Genomic DNA, 18,461 nt, shown 5'->3' on the forward strand with positions numbered 1-18,461 from the left:
TAGTCTGGCAGTATCAAACCTGGCCAGTCCTGCTGTGGCGTGGGGCCAGAGCCTGGCATGGCTGCCTTCTGAGAGGGCACGTCTCTGACCCTATGACCTCATCTATGTAGTGGGCTCTGCCCTCCCTGTCAGCTGTCTTGGCTCAGCCAGTTTGGCCGCCCCAGGACCTGACTCCATCAGGGCCTCTGCACTCTCTGTGACTGGCCCTGGGAGGAGTGTCCCAGCTCTAGAGCCCCATTGGCCAAGCCTCCTGTGCCCTGGCTGGCTGCCTGCCCACCCTGGACAAGAAGGAGGCCTGGCCTGGCCTGACGTGGGCAGGCTGTCTTGGAGCCAAGCAAGGAGTTGGAATCTGAGAGGCCATGTCCTGGGCCTCTGGTGCTCTGTCCCCTTTGCTGGTGCCACGGACCAGGGCTCTGCTCACCCTCTTTGAGGGGAGTGGGGAGATAGCAATAGTGGGGCTTGTCCCACAGCTTGCAGGGTGGGGAGGTGGGAGCTCAGCCCTGCTCGGAGGAGCTCAGCATTTCCTGTCTGACAGGTGACAGGGCTCCTTAGCTTCCTCACTGGAAACCTCAGCTCAGCACGCCAGAGCCCTGCGGGGTTAAACCCCAGAATCCTGGAACCAGGGCTGGGGATACCTTGGGGGTTGGCAATCTCCCACTGCCCTGCCCACCTTGTAAGTGAGAGATGAGGCTCAGGGGGAGAGGGGGCTTGCTCAGGATCACATAGCTCCTGAGGGACAGGGCTAGGATTTAAACTCAAGTCCGGCCCTAGCTGGTTTGACTCAGTGGATAGAGTGTAGGCCTGCGGACTGAGGGGTCCCAAGTTCGATTCCAGTCAAGGGCACATGCCTGGGTTGTGGGCTCAATCCCCAGTAGGGGGCGTGCAAGAGGCAGCCGATCAATGATTTTCCTCATTGATGTTTCTATCTCTGTCTCCCTCTCCTTTCCTCTCTGAAATCAATAATATATATTATATATTATATATATATTATATATATTTAAACTCAAGTCTGTCTCTGCTTGTCCCTCCACAAACCTTTGATGAGGTCCTACTGGGCGCCAGGCCTTTCTAGACACGGGCACTAGAGCAGAGCTTCTCAAAGGGATTGGCCCGATTTACCTTTGCAATCTCAGTGTTTGGCCCAGGGCCTAGTGCAGAGAAAGGAGGTGCTCGGTGAATGAATGAATGAATGAATGAATGAGGCAAAGATCCTGCCTTCAGGCATGGAGAGTCCAATGGGAAGGTAGGAACTCCTTCACATAGAACAGGAAATAGGAGGCTGGTGGGGGTGGGGATTGACCAGGTGAGGTGCAGAGAGAAGATTAGAACTCAGGTGTCCTGGTCTAGGTCTTTCCCCATCCTCTTTCCTCAGCTGTAAAAATGGGGTCTGCCTTCCTCGTGAGGATCCAGTGAGGCGGTGGATGTGAAAATAGGCTTGTGAAGCTGGGACGTTGTGTGTGCATGCCCAGAACTCCTCAGAAACCTTACGCGTCTGCTCCCTTTCTTCCCGCTTACTCTGTGCATCTTGCCTCCCCCATTTCCCTAGCTTTTTTCTCCAGGCTTCTTTCTGGAATGTTCTGGGCAGGACCCCTGGCTGTGGGAGGGGTTTGGGAAGAGTAGGCGAACAGTCTGCCTGCTTCCTCCCTCTCCCGTCTCCCACACCCAGAAAGCAGCCACCCGCGTCCACATCCACGCAGGCCCCCAGTGCACACTAGGCTGGAAATGCCTTGGCAGTGGTTACCATGGTGATAGCCCTGCTTAGACCACAAGGCCTGAGAGATGCCTGCAAGATTCTGCAAGCCTGGCAGCCTGGCACCTCGAAGGCTTCCACCCACACTGAGAGCTCCTGAACAGCTGCCCTCCTCCCTCTCCCCTCGTGCCCAGCACTGAATGTGGTACCCAGGGCCGCTCTGGGGACCTACAAGCTGTTTTGGTTTAGACAGGCCCTGTTCAAATCCCAGATCTACCATTTACGAGTCAGCGACCTTGAACCAGTGACACGGTGTGTTTTGAATGTAGTGAATTAGCTACAGAGCCTCATGGGGGGAACTATCCAAGGAATCCCCCGCCCCCTCCCCTGCCCCCTCACGAGGGCCATCCCTGCTCTGAGATGTCACTACCCCCATCTGAGCAGTGGCAGGGTCAGCATCGGGTTGTGTCACTCTTTGCTGCTGAGTCCAGGCCCAGAGCTCTGGCTTCCTTCTCATCGTGGGCCCAGGAGCCCCTGCAGGCAGTGCCGTGTGGTGAGTGGGACCTCAGACTGCAGCCAGGCCTCTGGGGTCACAGCTAAGCTTTGCCACTTCCTTGGGCCTCAGTTTCCTCAACTGTGAAGTGAGGATAATAATGATTTGTTGTGGGGATACAAATTAATTAGCACACGGAAAGTGCTTAGAAGAGTGTTTGATATCTCGTAAGTGCTGTGTAAATGTTGGCGTCAACTGTTACCCCGCAGTTGGCATTGGCCACGAGAATCGGAACTCCTCCTGCCCCTCCTGTCATTTTTCTCACACATGCAGGTGTACCCGCTCTTGTTCACAGTCCGATTAGGGAGAGAAGGGATGGCAGGTCGGCTCCACTTCCTCCGTCCCACCCCATCCAAGGGACTGCTAGGCACTCGCCACCTCTTCTGCCCGGGGACTAAGAAAAGCTGGGCCCTGGGCAGAAACTCCACCTCTAATTAATGAGTTTGAGGATTTTCTCAGCTGGTTCTCCAGCTGGCAGCTGCCTGGGTCACACAGCTGCTCAGGCACTGCCCAGAGCCCTCCCAGCCAGTGGAGCTAAGTGCTGAAGACAAATGAGCACCCAACAGAGGTGTCATCGGAAGAGCAAGGAGCCGGGGAAGGGGCCTTTGGGGGATGAAATAGGACCTGCTTCTTGAAACACTTTATTGGGAACCAATCCCCAGGCTTGCCTGCGAGGGGGCTCTTGGGGCCTCTGCACAGAGAGGGGAAACCTTTCAGGCATGAAGGTCAATCAGAGGCAAAACTTTAAAAAGTGGACCCACAAGCTGAAGCTCAGAGGACTAAGTTCTCTGCATGATTCCTTTCCTGCCCCCCTTCCCCCACACCCCCCCACCCCCCCGCCGGGAACCAATTCCAGCATGTAATAATTACAAGAGTTTCATCAAAAGTTTGGTGAAGCTTGGGGAGCTCAACAAGGGTTGAGTCATATGTAGTTTACCTGTTGGAAATGGCTAAATGGCACTTCCCCCAAACCTGAATAGGATTGTCTGCTTCCAGACAACTCAGGGCATTTTATTGCCTCCTGTTGGCCAAACATCTGAACAGCTGTAGGCTATTCCACAAACTGACAATGCTTCTACCCTTTGATACCTTATCCTTTGAAGTGTATTATCTCAACCTTGCCTTAGGACAAATTGTGTTAAATAAATAGCACGGGGTCCTTAGACAAGGGTAGTCTTCAGTTCCTTTAGCTGAAGATCCTCTGACCCCCAATGCCTTTCAAAATTATCTTTCGTCTCTGGACTCTTTAATCATCAACGTGCAGTCCCTTTCTCCAGAATGCTGAACCCTTTGTAAGGCTGGGAAAAGAACCCCGGCACCCCTCCTCCCCCCAACTCCCCTGGGTCCCAGGCCATGTTAACATGGAGATATTGGCTAAAAGGAACCTGAGCCTAAGTGACATCCTGGGTCTGAGCTCTGGGCTGGAGGGCGGTGACCCCTCTTGGAGTTGGGGTCTGGAGGGAGGTGGCCCTGGGGTGCTCTCTCCTCTCCCTCCAGCCCTCAGGTCTCAGGGATGGGCAGACTCAGGGGACCCTGCAGTGAGCTGACCTCTCTGATCCCACCTGTTTCCCAGGGCTTCGCCTCTGTGTTCTCCGGCCGTCAGTACCGGAAGTCAACTTCCCGCACAGAGAAAACCGACGGCAGCATGGCAGATGGCGAGGGGTACCGGAACCCCACAGAGGTGCAGATGAGCCAGCTGGTGCTGCCCTGCCACACCAATCAGCGTGGCGAGCTGAGCGTCGGGCAGCTGCTCAAGTGGATTGACACCACGGCCTGCCTGTCTGGTGAGACTGCCATCCTCCCACCCACTGGCCCACACCCAGGGGAGAGGCCTCAGTTATGCTGAGCCGGTCGCTGCCTCCCTGAGTGCCACACTTGTCCCTCACCCCAGCCGGCCTGCCTGCAATGCTCCTCTAATTTCCCGATGCTCAGCTCTGGCCCACCCTCCCCCCAGAGGTCCCAGTTCTGAGTGCCCTTAGGTCCCTGCTCCAACACAGCGCTGCCTGAAACGTGGCTGCTCCAGGGCTGGCCCAGGAGTGCTGTGAGCAAGCACCGTGCTGTCTGCCTTAAGGGCTCCCTACATTAAGTTGAGAAGTTGAGTTGACTTCACTTCATTCCTTTTGATGTCCCAGTATTCTCCAACCCACAGGGAGCTCACAGTCTGATGGGGAGGTGGGGGGCCGACAGGTGACCCAACTATCCCAGCACTGTTTTGTGGGGACTGGGAAAGGGAGGTGAACTTGGGGCTGTGGGAGAACAGACCAGAGGCCGTGACCCAGCCTTGGGGACAGAGAAGGGACTCTGGATGGACTAAGGCAGTGAGCAGGGCCCTGAAGGAAAGAATGACTCAGCAAACAAAGATGGGTGAGGTAGACTGGGCAGACCTGAGGGCCCTCCAGAAGGCTGGGAGCTAACATTGCATGGGCGTGACATTAATTTATTCAATAGCTACTTATTGAGTGTCTGCTGTGTGCCAGACACTCTCCTGGGACTGGAGTACACCTATGAACTAGGCAGGCAAAAATCCTCGCCCTCAAGTAATTTGCAGTTGAACAGAAGGGAGAGATACTAGACAGACAAAACTCTGATATATGAAGCAGGACGCAGCAACCTTCAGGAAAAGTGTAAAGAAGGCTGTGGGTGAGGAGGCACGGCCTTAGCTGGGGAGGGCGGAATTTGACCAGAGGCCTGCGTAACGTGGGAGGCTGCTAACGCACGGCTTTCTTGTCCCGATGCCAGCGGAGAGGCATGCTGGCTGTCCCTGCGTCACGGCCTCCATGGATGACATCTATTTTGAGCACACCATTAGGTAAGTGGCCCCACCTGCCTCTAGGTCCTTCTGGGCTCCCCACCAAGGCCTAGGGACCCCTGCCCTGTCTCTCCTGCCTGGAACCTGACAGCCTTTGCAGGTGGAGTGGGGGAAGCCCCCGGGAAGCAGTGACCTTCTGCAGGGTCTCTGCACAGCGCTGGGCTGGGAGCTGGCTTGCTGCTAGTTGCCGTGGGGCGGGTTCCTTCAGCCAGTGTGGAGCCAAGGAAGTTGCTTCAAGTTTGGAGTTGGATGTTGCCCCGGCAACATCGTGGGGTGCTATGTGACTTTGGCGAAGTCAGACATTTTCTCTGGGCCTCAGTTTCCTTATCTGCAGATGGAAGGGATTAGACGTAATCAGTGAATGCCTTTTTGAACTTGAACATTCTCTGTGGGTCACTGGTTGCTGGATGGTAGGGAGGTCCCTAGATAAGGTACCTTGGCAAAGCCTGAGCCAGAATCTTGGGTCATTCAATCTCTGCTCACACAGACCTCCAGGGACGAGGAGCTCACTGCCTCACAGTTTGTTTTTAAAGCCTGTACTGGTTAGAAAGCTCTTCGTTACACTGTGTTGAGCTTTGACTCTGCAGAGCTTTGCTGGGACCCAAGGACCATGCCAAGCCCCCAGCTCAGGCCAGGCTGTAGGGCCTGCGTACAGTGCTCTTGCCTGTGGGCCTGCTCCTAAACTCTCCACCATCGCCCAGGACAGTGGTCGGCAAACTGTGGCTCGCGAGCCACATGCGGCTCTTTGGCCCCTTGAGTGTGGCTCTTCCACAAAATACCACGTGCGGGTACGCAGGTACAGTGCGATAGAAACTTCGTGGCCCATGCGCAGAAGTGGGTTTTCGGCCTGGGCGAGTCTATTTGAAGAAGTGGTGTTAGAACACTCAAGGGGCCAAAGAGCCGCATGTGGCTCGCGAGGCGCGGTTTGCCGACCACTGGCCTAGGACATCGAGTGCCAAGGGCTTTTTCAGGGCTTCCTTGGTGCCCAGAGTGTTGTGGTTAAGGAAAACGTTCGGCCAGTTGCTGTATTCATTGTTCAGTCATTCATCACTACTGGCACCTTTTGTGGGCCGGGGCCCATGCTGGGTTTGTGGTACAAAAGGTCCCGGTGCCCCAGTAGCTCCCAGACTGCAGGGAGGCAGATTTTAGATTAGTTTTTGATTTACACAACAGTTGTAGATAGTACAGAGAGTTCCCATATACCCCACATCCAGTTCCTCTGTTAACATTTTACATTCATGTGGGGTACCTTTGTCACAATTGATGAACCAATACTGATGCAGTAAATACGGGACGTGTTAATTTAGTAGGCCACTAATTGTGGAGGAACTGCCCGGTGCCCTGTGCCAAGCCTGGCCCCATGGAGCTTATGGGTTGTGGGGGAGACAGAGGTCGACCTGCCGGGAGAAGTGTGAGGAAGGTGAACCTTACAGAGCGACAGGGTGCAGGGAGGGCTTCCCTGGGGAGGGGACCGGTAAACAGGAGCAAAAAGGAGCTCGAGCATTCACTGGACAAGGGGGCGTGGGGGCCAGGGGGCAGATAAATGAACTCATCCCACTTCTCTCGGCCTCCTGGAAAAGGGGTGCTGACACTACCTTGCTGGCTTGCTTTGAGGACTCGGTGACATCCCTATGTGAATACGCTCTGTAAAGTGACATTCTTCTAACAGCTCCGCTCCGTAGAGGCTCCCTCCCTCTGTCCCCTCTGAAAGGCTCACCTCCGGCTTTTCTCTCCCAGAGTCGGACACGTGGTGAATATCAAGGCCAAGGTGAACCGGGCCTTCAACAGCAGCATGGAGGTGTGTGGGGCGGGCGCTGCCTGGGGAGGCGTGGGTGCTGGGTGGGTGTTCTGCCTCCTCTCCATCTCAGCCCCCAGCCCAGGCATACTCACACTCGCGAAGCCCTGCCTGAGGCGGCAGAGTTCTGAACCAGCTGGCAGGGCTGGGCAGAGCCTAAGGATCTTCCGGCCCAACACCCCATAACACAGAAGGGAAAACTGAGGCCCAGGGAGGGGGAGGGATTTGCCCCAGGTCACCAAGCCACATAGATCCCAAGGTGGGACTTAACTTCTGGCCTCCTGGGTCTTCACGCCTAGACCCAGACCTGGCTTCAGCAGCCTGGTGGCTGTGGAAATGCAAGGATGACAGCTGCTGTGCCCGGCCCTGGCAGCAGTGGGGCTGGAGCTGGGATAGCACTGGACTTCAGTCCTGTAGCTAACCTCCCATAGACTCTGTCTTCCCATCTGTAAAGTGGGAGCATGATTTCTGTGCCTCAGGGTTGTTGAAGGACTCTTGGTGATGCACAGGGCTCCGTGAGCTCCGGGGGAGGGACTCTCTTTGCCACCAATGGACGTCGGATGGAGACAACTTCCACCCAGTGGTTGCTGAGGGACCACTGAGGCTGAGATAGCAAGTCCTGTCTGTGCCCCTGGGCACCCCATAAATGCACAGGGCCCCCGGGCACCCTCACATGTCTATCCTTTCAAGTTAGCCAGCACTTTACTTACACAGTCTCATGTTAATCCTCTCAGTACCCCTTCGAGGGTGGGTTTGGTCATCCCCACTTTACAGATGAGAAAACTGAGGCCCAGAGAAGGGAAGTGACTTGCTTAAAGTTTCCCAGGGATCCAGGGGCAGAATCAGAACCTACCCCAGGTCTCTAGCCTCCTAGACTTGGTGGGTGATACTGAAACAGCAGGGTGGGACTGCCTGTGTCACTAGGCTGTGGGCCGCGGGCTTGTGAGCTCTGTTTCTTCCTTCCTCACTCCTCCACCTACTCTCCCCCTCCAGGTGGGCATCCAGGTGACCTCCGAGGACACTTGCTCTGAGAAGCAGTGGAGCGTGTGCAAGGCCTTGGCCACCTTTGTGGCCCACCGCGAGCTCTCCAAGGTAGGTGGCCACACCTGGCTGCTCAGTGCTGCTGGGCCACCTGGCTGCCAGTCATGATGGGCCTGGACCAGGGGGATGGAGGTGGGGTTGGGCAGGGGGGTGGATGTGGGGGGTGGCAGGGAATCGTAGCCCCTAGAGGAAGGCCCATCCCCCACTGCCACCAGGCCCCAGGCGCCCCCCGCTCTCCTTTCCGCACCTCTCCCTGTGTGTCTCACATGGGGAGTCTTCAGGGCTCACCATCCTCTTTCACCCCCTGCAGTGACCCCTACCCCCATCCCCTGTGCCTTTGCCCCAGAAGGGAGTCTAGGGTTATTGGAGGATGAAGATGATGAATCAGTCAACATGGAGACAGGAAAATGTGGGCAAAGAGGGACAAAGACTTGTAACCATCCAGCAGCCCCGGGCGTGCGATGGCAGCTGGGGGGACAGGCCCTGGTACTATTTCAGGGAACCCCACCTCTGTCCACAGGTGAAGCTGAAGCAGATCACGCCACGGACGGAGGAGGAGAAGACTGAGCACAGTGTGGCCGCCGAGCGCCGACGCATGCGGCTGGTTTACGCGGACACCATCAAGGACCTCCTGGCCAACTGCGCCATTCAGTATGGTGAGTGGCTGGGGATAAGAAGGGCAGCCAGTGCCCCCCTGGTGCCCTGGGCCCCACTGGGCAGAGGGAGGAGAGGCATTTCCTTGGGATGTCTACCCACTGCTGGCCTCAGGCCTGGCTGGCCCTCTTGCCTCAAGGTCTCCTGCAGGGAAAAGGGAGTGCCTCTTGCCCAGCTCCCAGCAGCCAGAGGAAAACACTTTGTTAGCCACAAAATGTGTTTGGGTCTCTAGGACTTAAGTTACTTGGGAAGGTAGCATTGAACTTGGCCTTGAAGACCCTAGGATTTTTTAAAAAATATATTTTTATTGATTTCAGAGAGGAAGGGAGAGGGAGAGATAGAAATATCAATGATGAGAGAGAATCATTGATCAGCTGCCTCCTGCACACCCCCTACTGGGGAAAGAGCCTGCAACCCTGGCATGTGCCCTTGATGGGAATTGAACCCAGGATCCTTCAGTCCACAGGCCGATGCTCTATGCACTGAGCCAAACCGGCTAGGGCATGACTCTAGGATTTTTAAAAAGCATATAGGCAGGTAGGTTGGTGGGTAGATATAGATGTAGGCATAGGTATAGGCATAGATCTAGAGCTACAGATAAAAACAAGACCCTCCAGAGGCACCTATTGTTCCTCATTTTTGGGCATCTTTCCAGAAGCATTCCCTGCACATTCCCCCCCGTGTCTTACTTGGCCCCCTCTTTTACCCAAAAGGGAAGCGCAGTACATACTGTTCTGTACCTTGCTTCTTCCCCCTTAAAGTGCATCTTGGAGCTTGTTCTGTACCAGGGCACTCACATCTACTGTGGACTGGCAGGGTTTTATCAGGGGGAGATAAGGAAAGGTACTCCTGGCAGAGGGCATAGCTGGGCAAAGGGTCAGAGGGGTGACCTTGGATTTGCTCACTGAGCTCCAGAACATTAAGATGTGGAGCCTTCCTTGAAACTTCAAGGAGGCAATTTTAGGACAAGCAGAAAATAGTTCTGCCCAGAGTGGGGAGGGGTGCAGGCGGAACTAGCCGCCCCCGTGAAAGCAGTGGGCTGTGCTTTGAATTCCGTGCACCCTATTTACTCTGGGCCTGGGCTGTGGCTGGGCAGGTCAGCTCTCCCTCCTGTAGTCAAGCCCCCCGGGAGCCATCCATCCCACTGCAGCCCTCCGAAATCCCTCCTGTCCTGACCGCCCTTCTGCCCAAGGATCAGTCCAGATGCCCTAGCCGACATCCAGGCCCTTGGCTGACCGCTCAGCCTCATCTGGTGCTGTCCCTTACTTGCCCTCTGCCCAGCTGAGCCAAGGCCTGATTCTCCCCGTGACTGTGACTGTCTGCCTCCAGACCTTGGCTCAGGCCTGTAACCTCCCCTACCCCTGACTGTGGCATCTGAGCAGCCTGCAAGCCAAGCAAAATGTTGCCTATTTGATGGGTCCTCCCTGGTGAGGTCTTTCTCCCTGGGAGACAGCGCTTCCTTGGGTTGGGTGGGGCATGTTAGCATCTGATTCCCTGGCCTCTCTGGCCTCTCCTACTGAGGGTATCCTTATGCCCTTGCCCCTGAGGGACAGCGCATGTCAGGCAGGGGGAGGGAAGAACTATCCTTTTTATTGATTGATTGATTGATTGATTGATTGATTGATTTCAGAGAGGAATGGAGAGGGAGAGAGAGATAGAAACATGAACGATGAGAGAGAATCATTGATCGGCTACCTCCTGCAAGCCCCCCACTGGGGACTGAGCCCACAACCTGAGCATGTGCCCTTGACTGGAATCGAACCCCGGACCTTTCAGTCTGCAGGCCGACACTCTATCCACTAAGCCAAACCAGCTAGGGCGAGAGCTATCCTTCTTGAGTGTGCCTCCTGAGTTTGGTGCCAGGCACTCTAGAACGGAGATCACATTTCATCTTCACTGTCCTTTCCGGTTGAGTTTGACGTCTGCCCGTTACAGATGGGAAGTTGAGGTTTAGAAAGGGTATTGACTTGCCCCAGGTCATACGGCCTTAATGGGGTGGAGCTGAGTTGCACACCCAGGTGTGTGTTGTCTCAAAGCTAGGGTTCTGCCCTTGGCTCTGTGCCAGCCTCATCTCTCTCGTCCAGTTCCCCCCATTCCTCGTGTAGGTCCAGCACACTAGGTGCTGAGTAAGTAAAATAGTGTGGGTGGGGCAGAGAGGTGGTGGAGGGGTCCTGGGCTGCCCATGCGGAAGGCCTGCCCTTGGAAAGCCTCTCACCTCCCCCCTCCCTCCCTCCCTCTGCCCCTCCTTGGTCAGATCTGGAGAGCAGAGACTGCAACCACGTGGTGCCGGCCGAGAAGACTCGGGTGGAGAGTGTGGAGCTGGTCCTGCCTCCCCATGCCAATCACCAGGGCAATACCTTCGGGGGCCAGATCATGGCCTGGATGGAGAATGTGGCCACCATTGCAGCCAGGTGCGGGGAGAGTGTACTGCTTGTGCCTCCCTTCCTTTCTCCCCTCCTTCCCTTCGCCACAATATATATGCAGTGCCCTTTGGGGGCAGTGCAAACTACGAGTGCATTAAGATCTCAGAGAAAAGTTAGAGTCTGGATAGTCCGGGAAGGCTTCCTGGAGGAAGAGCACTTGAGCTGGGTCTTGGATGACAAGTAGCTTTAGGTAAGGGGAGGACTTCCAGGTAGTAGGGATAGCAGGTGCTAAGATACAAAGGTTGGAAGGAAAATGGGGTGGGGATTACCCCAAGCCCTGCCCTAGCCTTTCTTCTGCCACTTCAAACTCAGCTGCTCTCCAGCCATGCACATAGACTTCAGTATTCCAGGCTCTGAAATGGGGCTCAGTTCTGTTCCTCTGGGCATAACTGTCACTGAGTGGGAGTGATGGGCCTGAAGGTGGTGCATGTGGTTTTGGCTAGGTCTGGGGAGGGGGGAGGGGTAGAGGCTGGTTTAAGCCAGTGGCTAAAGCACTAGGGGCCTTTCTCCTGTCCCCAACCCCTGGCCTCCTCCAGCCGGCTGTGTCGTGCCCACCCTACACTCAAGGCCATTGAGATGTTTCACTTCCGGGGACCATCCCAGGTTGGGGACCGCCTGGTGCTCAAGGCCATTGTGAACAACGCCTTCAAACATAGGTGAGGGTCTGGGATGGGCAGGATCGGGGTCCCTGGGGGCTGAGGGCTCTTTCTGACCTGAGAACGGACCCTATTGCAAACCTGCCAGGAACCTTTGCCCCAGCTGAGATCTAAACCCTGCCCTGCTGCTCAGTCCTTTCACCTTCCCCAAGATTCAGCTCTGATGTTCCCGGCTCTGGGTGCCCCCAGCCCTGGGTCTCCCGCTGTCTCAGATCGTACCACGTGTTCATTCCCTGTCTCTCTCCCCGGCTCCTGCCTCCAGGCCTGCACACTGTGGATCACAGGGCCACCTTTTGCCAGTATTCTGTTGTCATCATACCTTTTCCCACCCTTTGCCTAAAACAAAACTTAGTCCCCAGAGGCCTTATCTTTGAAATGAATCCTGACATCTGTGCCCATGAAAGCTTATTTTAAATATCTTTTTTGTTGATCCCAAAGATCATATAGTGTAGTTGATAAAGCAAAGGATCTGGAGCCAGGCTGCCTAGGTTCAAGTTTGGCTCACCTCTTACTAGCTGTGTGACTTTGGGCAAGTTACGTAACCCCTCTGAGCCTCAGGTCATGTAAAATGGGGCTCACCACAACTGTCTTATAGTATTAAGGCTTCAATGACCTGTTACTAGTAGAATGCCACAGAATATGTTCAGTGAAGGTCAGCCATTGCTGCTGCTGCTATTATTATTATTATTATTAATCACAGCCTGAGCAGCACACATTCTGCTGCCATGCAGGGGGAAAGCCGTGAGGCCTGGTTTCTAGCCCAGATTCTCTCCTGACTGTTGTGTGACTTTGGGCAACTTACTGCCCTGTTCTAGGTCTTGGTGTCCCCATCTGGATGATGTCTACATTATGGGGTCAAGACCTTCTTAACTGAGGGGAATGGCGGTGGCTGCTATTTCATAATTAATAAAGACAGTCAGATATAGAGAAACAGCAGCCACTGAGCTGTTATAAAGTGCTGACGATTGGGTGTATAATGAACATGTTTTCTAATTGGGCTCAGCACCTCCCTCTCCTTGCTTGTATTCTTCCATAACATGTTTTCATACTATCATCATATGTACATATTTGTTGCCACAACCCCCAGCTGTTAGTCCATGAGAACATGGGCCGGACAGGTTTATTCATTTCTGAGTCCCCAGTGACTGGCGTAGGGCCAAGCGCGCAGTAGGTGCTCTGTACACACTGACCAAAGGGAGCAGCTCTGGGTTTCCTGCCAGTGGGGCTCTGGCCCAGGAGGGACTGCGGGAGTGCATGTGTGTGCGTGCACATGCGCGTGTGCATGTGTGTTGGGAGGGGCGAGGCCGAGGGAAGGTCTGTCCAGCATGAGAGCAGCCCTCCCTCGCCCTCAGCATGGAGGTGGGCGTGTGCGTGGAGGCCTACCGCCAGGAGGCCGAGGCCGATCGGCGGCACATCAACAGCGCCTTCATGACCTTTGTGGTCCTGGACCCAAATGACCAGCCCCAGATGCTGCCCTGGATTCGGCCCCAGCCTGGGGTGAGTGGGTTCAGCACCCTGCCCTCTCCCCAGCTCTGCTCCCCCCTCTCTGCCCAGGGTGGGGGTGCCTGCCAGCTCCTGATAGGCCCGAGAGCAACAAGCCCAGCCTTGCCTGTCTGCTGGGTGCCTCTCTGTGGCCCCTGGAAATGCCCCTTGTGCCAGGTGGAAACCTTTCTGCCTGAAAGAATTCAGCCCGTGCATGTGGGCCTGGCTCCTAGTGGGGTTAACAGAGTTGGAAGGGCACTGCTTTGGGGCCAGATGTGGGTTGGAGCCAGCTCTGCTACATTCTAGTGGTGCCTCTGTGAGCTCTGTCCCTACCTGTAAAGCGGGTGTACCTGCAGCCCAGTCCTCACAGGGCTGTGGGGTCTATGGGATATTGACCCCGGGCCTGGGTAAGGCCTGCAGACACTCAGGAAGTGGTGACAGTGATGATGATGGTGAAGGAGAGCAAGGAGGCAGGAGTGAGAATCAGGGTCTGGATTCAGAGTCTGTCCCTTCAAATAATGCTGCCTTGTGCCTCCATGGGGCTAGGCCTGGCTTGCTCTGGAGGATCAGGGAGTGAGCTCTCTCGGGGAAGGTCCCTGCCCTGCCTGCCTCACAAGGCTGAGTCTGGCTGTGACATTCCCTGCTCCGTAGCTGGGTGTTGGCCAGTCAAGAGTGGGCGGTCCGAGGGGGAGTGGGAGCCTAGTAGATGGGCAGTACCTTTCAGGCCTTTGCCGATTAATGCTCCCGAGGGAGGACACCTTAGAAGTAAAAGTTAAGAGGGCAGGCTCTGAGTCAGCCCGTCAGCGCTCTGTTCTGTGACCTTGGGCAAGTCGCTTAACCTTTCTGTGCCTCAGTTTCCTCCTCTGTAAAGTGGGGTTATACTAGTCCCAACCCCAGAGGGTTGCTGTGAGGCTTAAATGAAATTTTGCATGGAAAGCACTTGAGATGAATGCCTGGCACATAGTAAGTGCTCAATAAATGTGGGTTCTTATTACCATTGTAAGTGCCCTTAGGGACCCCATTCTCCTGAGGAGGAAACTGAGGTCTGGTGAGGGCAGTGATCCCCAGGGTCCCTCAGAGAGCCTGAGGGGAAGCTGGGCTCAGTGACCTGGCGTGTTCCTGTTCAGGTTGCTTTGACTCCGGCTGCCCCAGGGGGCCAGAGCACCTAAGGGCTGCAGGACCTCCTTGGGCCCTTGGGGGTGGGGTGGTCAGACAGTAACAGGGATGGGGGGCAAGTTGTTGTCCCACCTGTACCATAGTCTGTCTCTGCTTCTCTCCCCAGGACGGCGAGCGGCGGTACCGAGAGGCCAGTGCCAGGAGGAAGATCCGCCTGGACAGGCAAGTTGGGGCTGGGTGGTGAGAGGGGACACAGGGTCCAGAGCTGTCCACCTGCTCCCCAGCCTCAGGGACTTGCATTTCTTCGATGCGGCCCCTTTGCCTCTACATCCATGTCACCTCATTCCACATTCCATGTCTGACTGGCCCCTTGTTCAGGTGAGGACACTGAGAATAGAGGAACTGTGGCCACGGGCACACAGGAATGATTGGCAGGGTGAGAATTTGAACCTGGCCGGATCTGGCCAATTTAAAATCTTTTGTTCCTTCCATTGACTCTGATGCCCACTTGGCAGATGAAGAAAGAAAGGCCCAGAGAGGAGAGGCGATGGCTCAAGGAAGCACTTTACCACCCTTGGTTGTTAGTAAGAAAAGGGTGTGTTTATGGCTGACTACAGATCCCATTTCACAGATGAGGACACTGAGGCATAATGGCGAAGCCGCTTTAGCTCAGCCAGGGTGTGGGGCACCGGCACGGGCACCCCTCCCCTCATCCCGTCCTACCTCTGCCTGAGTTTGTATGTTCTCGCCGCTGTGTTCTGTGTGCCCATCCCGTCTCCCTGGCCGGGCAGGGGTCTCTCCTACCCCCTGGGCTGAGCACAGCGCCTGGCACAGTTGGCATGCAGTGAGGCCTGTTCAAAGAGATGGGCTCCCAAGGGATCAAGGTTGTCCTCTCTCCTCTCTCCCAGGAAGTACATTGTGTCCTGTAAGCAGGAGGAGATGCCTCTCTCTGTCCCCTGGGAGCCTAGCAACCAGGTAAGGCCCAGCTCGGAGGGGAGCGTCCTCAGGCCCACCCTTCCCTGTTGTCAGAGCGGGGTTGGAGGCGGGCCTGAAGGGGACGGGATGATGCACACAGTTAGCCCAGGGCTTTCCTGATGTCCCTGCTTGGCGGGAGGGAGCTGAGGCCCTGAGAGGAGGAGCGGCTTGTCCAGGGTCCCTGGGCGAGTCTGGCCAGCCCTGGGCCTCCTTCCCCAAAGCCCAGCACCCGCCCTCCTTCCCCATCCCAGTTCCTCCCCCACCCCAGCATGGCCTCGGCCCCGAGCCTGCGGGAGGGGAGAAGGCGAGGCTTCTCTGTGTGCCCTGTCCAGGTGTACCTGAGCTACAACAACATCTCCTCCCTGAAGATGCTCGCAGCCAAGGACAACTGGGCGCTGTCCTCGGAGATCAACCAGGTAGCTGACCGCACCCACCCACCGTTTCCCTCCTGAGCAACCAGAGGTGGCAGACTGCCAGCAACAGAAAGCCTCTCAAGTCACTCATGTCAGAAGGGGATTTCTTTTTTTGGTTTTTTGTTTTTGTTTATCCTCACCCGAGGATATTTTTTTTTTCATTGAGAGAGAGAGTGGAAAGGATGGGGGAGAGAGAGAGAAACATCGATGTAAGAGAGACACACTAATTGGTTGCCTCCTGCACGCGCTAGGACTGGGGCCAGGGAGGGAACCCACAACTGAGGTATGTGCCCTTGACCAGGAATTGAACCTAAGGCCCTTCGGTTCGCAGGTCGACACTCTAACCACTGAGAAACACTGGCCAGCGCAGAAGGGGATTAAAATATATATATTGATTTCAGAGAGGAAGGGAGAGGAAGAGAGAGATAGAAACATCAATGATGAGAGAGAATCATTGATCGGCTGCCTCCTGCACGTCCCCCACTGGGAGTCAAGCCTGCAACCTGGGCATGTGCCCTGACCGGGAATCTAACTGACCTCCTGGTACATAGGTTGAAGCACAACCACTGAGCCACGCTGGCCGGGAAAGTCACTGCTTCTTTTTTTTTTTTTTTTTTTTTAAATATATTTTATTGATTTTTTACAGAGAGGAAGAGAGAGGGATAGAGAGTTAGAAACATCGATCAGCTGCCTCTTGCACACCCCCTACTGGGGATGTGCCCGCAACCAAGGTACATGCCCTTGACCAGAATCGAACCTGGGACCCTTGAGTCCGTAGGCCGACGCTCTATCCACTGAGCCAAACCGGTTTTGGCAGTCACTGCTTCTTAAAACACCTTTCTGTCCACTTGTGCTGAATTATCTCAACAGCCATTTTCATAGGGATGTGACTGAGGCTCAGAGAGGTTGAGTCACTTAATTGCAGCCACACAGTAAGTCAGCGGCAGTTCTGAGCTTCCAGCCCTGGCCTCCAGCATCCCAGTCAGCCCATCCCACCACCAGCATAGTCTGGGGAGGGGGATACATGAATGAGGCCACCCTCTGCCCCACGCAGGTCGGCCTGTACACCCTGGAGGATGACAAATACCTCTCCTTCCACATGGAGATGTTGGTGAATGTGGATGCGGCCCACGCCTTCCTGCTGCTCTCGGACCTGCGTCGGAGGCCCGAGTGGGACAAGCATTACCGGTGAGGGCCAGGGCGCTGGTGGGGCCGGTTCCCGTCTCAGGCCTGATGGGGAGGGCAGGTCCTCAGGCGTCCTTCTGCTGAGCTATTCCTTATTGTGCTCGGCCCGGCTGGCCTTTGGGGGGTGGGTGGGAGGGTGGGGGGTGGGGGGGTAGGGGACTGTAGTAATGTGTTAGGTGGGAGTCAGGGTCAGGGTTATTCTGAACCTTCAGAGGACTGAGCCTGGAATCGAAGTTGAAGGCCTGGTCCTGTTTCTGGTCCAACTAGCTGTGTGACCTTGGGCAAGCAATTTCCATTTCATTCCTGGGCTTGGTTTTCTTCCTCTTAAAATGCGTGCTTCAGAGGTGAGGATAGATCAGTGGTTTTCAATCTGTGTTCTGTGGAGTTTTCTGTTGCCAAGAGAGTTCCACATACTGCTTGGGGTGGGGGATGGAAGGCTGAAGGTGTGGCTGGGACCCCCTCCCCGATTCAGGCCAACTAATAGGATGGCCAGTTTGCTGAATTTACCATGTGTTACTTCTACGTCTGGATATGGATAGAAGTAGCCAGGATTTCAGTGTTTAGTATGTTAAGTTGAAAGCGGTATTTTGTCAAGTCCCTGTGACGTCACTGTCTGTTATGCCAACACCCTGCTTTGGGGGGCGCTTCTCTGATCATTTCTCCCCTGGCTTGTGACGAGGAGCCTCTGTTTCCGAGTCTGTCCACAAGGAGGACCTGTGCTCTTAGAAAGCCAGCGAGCAGGTCATCTGATTTTTGATAAATTGGCCTTCTCCCTCCTACCTCCACGCGTCCTCACTTGAGCAGGTCCACTTGCAGCTGTTTATACAGGGCTTTCTGCTTAAGATTTCTTTGCAAAAAGCGCTGTGCTGCTTTAAAAGGCCCTGGTCTAGGTGACCCGAGGCCTGCTGGCAGTGCCATTTGAGAATCTTGAGAGGTGATTTGCTGGTGCACATTGGGGAAGCTGGCTGTATGGTAGGAAGGCTTCTTGAAGGAAGTGGGCTGGGGTGGGCCTCAAAGGCCAGGCCAGATCTTGCTGTTTGATGGGATTTGGGGAAAGTAGCTTGAAGGGAAAGAGAGCTCCAAGCTGCTTCTCCCCACTCTGCTCCTGAGACAGCCTCTGTGGGTGGGCAGAGGAGCAGGGGAGAAAGAGGAAGGTCTAGACATGCTAATATGTACCTCTGTGGATGTCCTCGTGTGTGTGTGTGTGTGTGTGTGTGTGTGTGTGTACATAAATGTGAGTATTTGTGCGTGGATGTGTTACTATAAGCCAGGGGTGGGGAACATCGGGCCTGTGAGCCGTATAAGGTCCACGAAATCATTTGGTCTGGCCCTGCCAAGGCATTAGGGGTGAGTTAATGAAATGTCTGACCAATATAGCAGGCTCATTTGTCAGTTGATAATTTTGTATGGCCCAGGAATCCTAATATATAAAAACCCTGGGTCGTAATGACCAGTAACAACTGGAGGCTGACCAACTGGAAGTCAGTGCTGGCCCTGCCCCCAAGCAAGCGGTACAAGCAATCAGTAAGGGGCAATCAGGCAGGCAGGCAGAGGGGTGATCAAGTAGGCAGACCAGCAGTTAGGGGTGATCAGGTAGGCAGGCAAGTGGTTAGGGGAGATCAGGTAAGCAGGCCAGCAGTTAGGGGTGATCAGGTAGGCAGGCAAGCCG

General features: G+C 55.2%; 1 protein-coding gene across 3 annotated transcripts in view; it reads left to right on the forward strand.

The window, feature by feature from the left end:
• Positions 1–18,461, forward strand: part of ACOT11 (acyl-CoA thioesterase 11) — a 42,844-nt gene that overhangs the window by 21,303 nt on the left and 3,080 nt on the right. For all 3 annotated transcript variants that reach the window (XM_079776654.1, XM_079776655.1, XM_079776656.1), the window contains exons 2-13: positions 3,817–4,027; positions 4,983–5,052; positions 6,790–6,850; positions 7,841–7,939; positions 8,409–8,544; positions 10,797–10,953; positions 11,502–11,621; positions 12,974–13,118; positions 14,386–14,445; positions 15,132–15,194; positions 15,527–15,610; positions 16,662–16,795. In XM_079776654.1, coding sequence (XP_079632780.1) covers positions 3,817–4,027; positions 4,983–5,052; positions 6,790–6,850; positions 7,841–7,939; positions 8,409–8,544; positions 10,797–10,953; positions 11,502–11,621; positions 12,974–13,118; positions 14,386–14,445; positions 15,132–15,194; positions 15,527–15,610; positions 16,662–16,795 — 1,340 coding nt within the window. The remainder of the gene's footprint in view (positions 1–3,816; positions 4,028–4,982; positions 5,053–6,789; positions 6,851–7,840; positions 7,940–8,408; positions 8,545–10,796; positions 10,954–11,501; positions 11,622–12,973; positions 13,119–14,385; positions 14,446–15,131; positions 15,195–15,526; positions 15,611–16,661; positions 16,796–18,461) is intronic.

This window comes from Cnephaeus nilssonii (genome assembly GCF_951640355.1).
Source record: "Cnephaeus nilssonii genome assembly, chromosome: 7".
Classification (NCBI taxonomy): Eukaryota; Metazoa; Chordata; class Mammalia; order Chiroptera; family Vespertilionidae; genus Cnephaeus; species Cnephaeus nilssonii.